The sequence below is a fragment of the Populus alba genome, chromosome 17, assembly GCF_005239225.2.
Source record: "Populus alba chromosome 17, ASM523922v2, whole genome shotgun sequence".
NCBI classification, from domain to species: domain Eukaryota; kingdom Viridiplantae; phylum Streptophyta; class Magnoliopsida; order Malpighiales; family Salicaceae; genus Populus; species Populus alba.
Window position 1 is genome coordinate 5,378,118 of NC_133300.1, and position 6,868 is coordinate 5,384,985.

The 6,868-nt window shown below is 33.6% G+C and overlaps 1 protein-coding gene across 1 annotated transcript; it reads right to left on the bottom strand.

Moving 5' to 3' along the window:
- Positions 1 to 5,000: 5,000 nt before the first annotated feature.
- On the bottom strand, positions 5,001 to 6,395 carry LOC118054936 (NAC domain-containing protein 83-like). Its single transcript, XM_035066698.2, has 3 exons — positions 6,189 to 6,395; positions 5,636 to 5,901; positions 5,001 to 5,532 (listed from the first exon to the last, which is right to left on the bottom strand). Exons 1-3 carry the CDS (start codon positions 6,328 to 6,330, stop codon positions 5,176 to 5,178), a joined length of 765 nt encoding a protein of 254 aa, XP_034922589.1. The 5' UTR covers positions 6,331 to 6,395; the 3' UTR covers positions 5,001 to 5,175.
- Between the last annotated feature and the right edge of the window lie 473 nt (positions 6,396 to 6,868).

Consider the following 6,868-nt stretch of genomic DNA (forward strand, 5'->3'; position numbering starts at 1 on the left):
TGACATCGTTTTGAGGTAAAATGTGGTTTGGGGTAAAACCACAAGTGTGATGTCAACGTTATATACCGATCTTCTACCCACAAGACTGGGACTATGGTCTTACCGGTTGCAAACATCTCTGAGGCACATGCGCATTCGACGTAGAGCATGCTGCTCAGCTTCTATCTTGGCTTTTAACTCTGAGGCCTTTGGGCCACTCGCCACTTTTTGTGCCTCGGGAAGTTCAGGAAGGGGTGCAGATCCTTGTGATTTCTTGGTCACGTCCTCCACCACAACTGATAAGGCAGCCTCAATTAAACGGTCGAAGAAGAAAGATCTGTCTTCAGTTGACGGTTTCCCCACTTGATAGCTGACAACAGAAACTTAATATATAAAAAAATACTGGATTTAACAAGGAAATTATTTGTCATCATGATTATGTAAAAATGGCTCACCAGGAAACAGGGTCTTTGCAGACACCAAACGAATGCCATGCATCCATTTAAAAGCAAGAAAAAAAAAAAAAAAACTAAAGGGTATTATTATACAATCTTGCATTGAAAGCCTTTTGATGCCTAAAGATTGCCTTCCTGTCAGCTATTGTGGATTACAGTCATTCTAATAAATTTTTTATTTGTTTTTATGTTTTAAAAATATTTTCAAGAAATTTATAATATTAAAATATGTAACATAAGCATAATAAGGTTGGGCAGTCCTTTTTGTTTGGCAAATATATAACATAATCTTACTTTGGAAAAACAAGAATGGATGTATAAAGTATGATATTAAAATGATGTTTAAAGTAAAGAATTTATATTTAAGAGCAACATTACAAGCTAGAAAAATTATGATTATGTTTGACAATGTGATATCGGTTGCTTTTTAAATTATTTTTCGTGTTGAAATGCATGTTAATGATTTTTTAAAAAAAAAATCATATTTAATATCAGCATATAAAACAATCCAAAATATATATATTATATTAAATTTTAACAAAAAAAACATTAATTTTTTTAAAAAACCACGTTCCCAAACGATTCTGATCATAATGAATATAAGCAGCAGTACAGGGATTGCAACAGACAGTTGCTTTAGAAAACAAAACGTACGCAGAACGATGGGGAAATACCAAGGATGCACCATTAATTTCATGAAACCAGGACTTATCTTTAATTTTGGCTAGACTAGCGGGCGTTGCAAGGGGAAGATAGTGAAAGAAAGGGAGAATTCAACCACCACCAAACCTCAACGTTATTCTTTGAAATAGTCAACAGTAAGCATATTTTGGCATCTGGTAAAAGTCGTACTTGTCATTCAAAAAATACGGACACCTTTCACATGCAATCACGTGAGTTGCATATACTAATAATTTTTTTTATTTTTAAATTAATCTAATTTATACAAATACACAAGTGTTCCTAACCCCACACAATATTAACAAAAAAAACATAACAAAAGAACCAAAAAGCCCTTCAATCATTGCTATAGATTTTTCTATTCAAAAGATATTTAGTAAATATACTATGCTAAATAAAAAAAGAAGCCAATATGTTCATGCAGTTAAGAAAATTCAACTTTTAAAGTTATTTTAGACATTATGCTAAGCAAATAAAAGATTAAAAGAATTCTCCACTTATATTCAATCTTGTAATAGCAAAAATATCTCATGAAAAAACCATATTACCCTTGAAAAGATTTAAATTGTGAAGGGTAAAAAGATAATTTTATTGTGTATGGAAAATTTGTCTCATTTAGAATTTTGTTTAATAATTCACCACTAATTTCTTAGTCATTAAGTGCCCTTTTGTTTTAACTCACACAGCAAAACCCAATTTTTCTTTTTCAAAGTTTTCTGCTTCTCATGTGGGCCTTTTTCAGCTTGTTAATTGTTTTTAGTCTGAATTTTTTGTTACGTCGTTTACTTGGCCCCATAGATACAAAGGACTTTAAGGCAAGCTGTTCTTCAATGAATTCAGTAGCCATGGACGTAGCAGATGCGAATGACAGGAACCTCACTCATCCAACAGGCTTGGAAAATGCATGCATTTGCATGAGCCGTGGCCCTACACGTGAAGGATGTCCCCTTTTGGTATTGCATTGACTGTAGCAATCTTGCTTGCTGCTGAATAAAAAACTTAGTTGTTGCCGATTTTGTTTTCCTATGAACTGCGGTTCCCTCCGCGCCTCTTAGAAACCGTTTAGGAATTCAAATCTTAAAAAATTCAATTTATTTTTTTGTTAAAATTTAATATAGTTTATATGTTTTAGATTGTTTTAATATGCTGATATCAAAAATAATTTTTTAAAAATAAAAAAATTATTATCAACATACATTTTAGCATAAAAATTTATTTAAAAAGTAATTGTTACTACACTATCAAATATACTCGTAAAAATACTGCAATGCAGTTTGTGCAGTCCCTTTGTGTATTTTATTCGTTGCTGTAAGCAGTGGTTGAAATCCTTGAATCTATGGTGTCCTTCCTTGAACTAATAAAATTCTATGTGCTGAGCTGAAAGACAGAAGAATATTGGCAATTAAACGAATCCCAAAAATAGTTCTCCTCCACGAGAAGCTAATCAGCTAAGATGTAACTCAATTCCTACCTCGCCTATGCTATCAAAACTCGACATGATCTCTACTCACGAGGCCATTTAAAGCACCACAACGGCTTTTATCTGAAGCCACCAGGGTGAATGGAGGAGCATTGAGGGTTCGTTTTACTTGCACCAACCCTGTTACATCTTCTATAAAGAAACCTTGTAGCTTTGCATCGAACTCTGCATAAACTAAAATCTTTAATTTGTTAAAGAATTATCTCAACTTAATAATTAAAATTGTTGAATAAGATTTTAATACTATTTTTTATTTAATTTTTATTAAATAAATAAAAATAATAAAATTTAAATTTGTGACCATTTAATATCAAGACTCTAATGTCACGTCATTTTAGCTTAATAATTTAAAATATATTTATATATCTTAAAATATAATTAATATTTTTCCCTACACTAGCACTGTTCTTATTCCATGATGACCGCGTCTTTTCAATGATCTGGAACCAAGGAAAAGCAAAACCACCCTCCTTTTCCTCATGTGTTGGGATGCTTCATACCTTGGCGTGTGAGAGGGCCAGTTGGATAGGAAAGGTTGCTTGTTGGCTACCAGTTGGATAGGAACACGAATTATTTGCTAATATTGCTAGTATTTGACAATACTAGCCGTACCTTTGCAGATGATTTGTGGATACAGTCACTCACATTCATTTCCATATATTTTTTTTTTTTTTTTTTTTTTTTTTTGATTAACGTGGGTGTCCGGGCCAGCTTGCGCGCACCTCGACTAATCCCACGGGCCCTGAAGTTAACGACCATGTAAGCCTCCAGTGGCCATCATATGAGCAACCTGGGGTTTGAACCTGAGACCACAGAGGGAGCAAACCTTTTGGTCCCAAGCTTTCGCCACTAGGCCACCACCTAGATGGTTAACATTTCCATATATATTACAAGCATGGGTGCTTGCTCTTGTTTCCTTTTCACACATTGAAATCTCACAAGAATCTACGCGCGTACCTTTGACTCCTAGAGCTAAATTAGTATGAACGGAAGGATGCATTCACATTTTTCACTGTACATATATACAACACACTAGGCATTCATTCCACATGTAGCTATCAGCAAGTAAGTGGACGATGTTGGATTGATAGTTATGTGTAGGAATATTACTCATTTGCGTGTGTTTTGACCCTACAAAATTCAATAATGCGAATTAGAGCTGAATCTGAATTTTACTTCTTGAAGAGAATGAGTTACGATGTTTAAATATGTTAATATATGAACATTCAAATCCTCCTTCACTTAATGGATTCAATTGATCTATCTCTATATATTTACACTTAAAGTCTTGATGTAAGAGAGTATTACAAACTTTATAACTGATAATTCACAATACGAATGTACTGTACGTCAAAAACTTAAAAAAAATATATTTATTTTTGTAAAAATAAAAGGGGTTGGAACTAATGCAATTAGGTGTATCAAGATATCAGAGAACCAATTTAACCCAACAGTTTAATCTGTTAGGTAAAGTTCTAAGATATGATTTATATTATTCTCTAATACACCCTCTCAAGTGAAAGCTTTTTGGGCTTGAAACTTGCACATGCTCACATTACCTTGTGCTTAATTTTTATCAAATAAATGGGGATAGTGAGATTTGAACTCGTGACCACTTAATCGACAAAACTCTGATACCATATCAAAGAACCAATTCAACCCAACAACTTAAGCTGTTAGGTAAGGTCTTAGGAGATGATTTATATTATTCTCTAATACAAGAAAAATATATTTCTTGATGTATGTTTACAAGTATTACAAACATACAACCTAGCTAAGTATAGTGTGACCTATAATTCACTATATAAAAAAAAAAAACTTTGTATGTCAATAACTTTTAAGAAAATTACATTATTTTTTCATTATCCTTAAAATATATTATGCTAGATCACATGTTTCTCTTTAAAGTTGTTCGATTAGAGAACTTAAATTCAATTGATGTAAATCCAAGAATACCTATAAATGATATATCATTTCGAAATGAATATTGATAGGTTGAGGGCCAACACCCCCGTGGTATGATAAATAGATATTATTAAAAATTATTGATATCCCTAGAATGACCGGGATTTATTATAAATACACATTATTTAACTCTAATTTGACATGTAATGAAATAAAATTCATGATTCTTGTGAATATAGATACAATATTGCTGAACAACATTGAATTTGTGTATTTTTCTTGTATAATATCCATCATTATTGTTGCAGGTTTCAAAAAAAAATATCAAATAAAAAAATGAATAGATGTTGATTCTTGTTTGAACAAATGTGTATTTAGTTTCTGTTGATATATATCCGAAGATATTCCCCAATTTTACCAAAAATAGTAGCATCAATGTATTTTAGTATGTATGAAGGGTAGTTAATCGGTATAGCTACAATTTTTAGCACCAAGAAAGAAGTTCAACGTCGTAAATGAGGGGATAAACAAGTACTGAACAATCGTATTTATTCTAACATAGCAATAATGACTACAGGAACAGAAAGGCAACGAGACATCCTTCCCTGTACCAAAACATGCACAAGCAATTATTTCTTACATTCATAGCAACCTGGATTTAGATGCAACAAAATCCTAGTTCGTCCATGACCAAAGACTAGGAAATGGGTGCCCATCACTGGACTCTAACTTCTCTTGCTGCTCCACATAATAGTGACCACTGCTAGAACTCGGTGGCGCCGGTAGATAAGGATCATATGGAGACGGTGGTGACTGCTGCATATTGTTCCATTGATAATAGGATTCATGATCATATCCTTCATAATTTGTTGGCCGTGATGAGGTCTGTTCCTGCTGCTGTTGCCCACCGACAAAAATGGTCGAACTTCCGGCTTCGAAATCATTCCTCGATGAATATTGTTTCCTCATACTCTCCATCTCTTCTTGCACGCTTGGTTTCCCCTTGTGCTTGATCTTGCAAAGCCTCCAATCCTAACAAAATGGAAGTAGTACAAATGAAACAAACATAAGAAGATGCATATAATTAAGACCAATTAACTTAGAACTGTGCACGCAAAAATATTAAAACCAGTACCGTGGTTCTTGATTCAAGGCTGTATTCATACATAATCCAGTTAGTCTTGACGGCATTATTGCGATTTCTTTCATTGTCCTTGAACCTATGGAATGTTAAAGGCCTCTTGTTCCCAACAAGAAGTTGATCATCGTTATTAGCATGTATTTTCTTGACATGGCTCGTAGCTTTCCACCATCCTCGACCGAGTACTTCCCTTGAATAGTTTGTCTCCCTCGTACAATAGTAGTATCTCTCACCATTGCTTAAAGGAGCGGTTTGATTCCCTGCATGTAACAATTGTGTTATAGAGATCTGACTTAAGCAGTCAGATATCATAGTAAGGTAGAAACTACCATAAACTCAACATTGATACTGTAAATTTCAATGGATGGACAAGATCATGGAATATGATATTATCCCTCTAAACTTGAACCCTAGAAAATATATAGTATACATGCAAAAAAGCTTGAAAAATTCATTTCCACTATACCATTATTACAGAGAAAAGGGAAGAGAAATCACGAGCCCTACATGCAGTAGAACAAAGAAAAACATAGGGCATATTACGCACATTCAAGATCCTGTGGTTCACGCTCGTAAACATTTGTTTCGAGAATGAAATGAAGTGGCATTTCTTGGCCAGAAGCTTTTCTGTCTAGGAATTGGATGAGCTCTTCATCAGTGGGATTGAACCTGAACCCATGCGGCACCATCTTCGAAGTATACAATGAAGTAGTTTCCCTTTCGTTTTAGAGAGCTAATTCTCTGAAAAATGGCCTCCAATGCTGCTTCCTTATATAGAGCAAAGGGACTAAAAGGTAGATATAGCAAAATATTCAAAGAAGAAAACGCAAGCACAATTGATAATATTGACAACACCACTAGATATTATGCACTGTCCAAAAGGAGAAAAATGGTGTCAATGGCAATGACTTGAGAAAACTTTAATAATGGCCTAAAAATTAGCCTAAGAAAAACTGGTAGTTCTAACCACAAAAAAAAAAACTGATAATCTGACAACCGACCTGAATTGATGCCAGATAATATACAAGGGGTCCAGTCAGATCCAGTTAGATCAAATCAAACTCCATAGGTTAGATCTCAGACACCTTAAGCAACTATCATATTTATCAGATTTATGACAGAAATTTCTATTGATATTTACAATAGTAATCTATATGTATGTATATTATTAATAGACTTACAAACAAAAACAATCAATCAGAAAAACTCTCTTCAAAAATTTATAGA

What these genes read in the sequence shown, in the direction of transcription:
- LOC118054936 (XM_035066698.2), bottom strand. Translation starts at nt 6,330, where the DNA reads ATGGTGCCGCATGGGTTCAGGTTCAATCCCACTGATGAAGAGCTCATC. An exon ending in TGAACCACAGGATCTTGAAT is followed by an intron (nt 5,902 to 6,188) that starts GTGCGTAATATG and finishes TGTTACATGCAG; the next exon opens with GGAATCAAACCGCTCCTTTA. An exon ending in GCCTTGAATCAAGAACCACG is followed by an intron (nt 5,533 to 5,635) that starts GTACTGGTTTTA and finishes CCATTTTGTTAG; the next exon opens with GATTGGAGGCTTTGCAAGAT.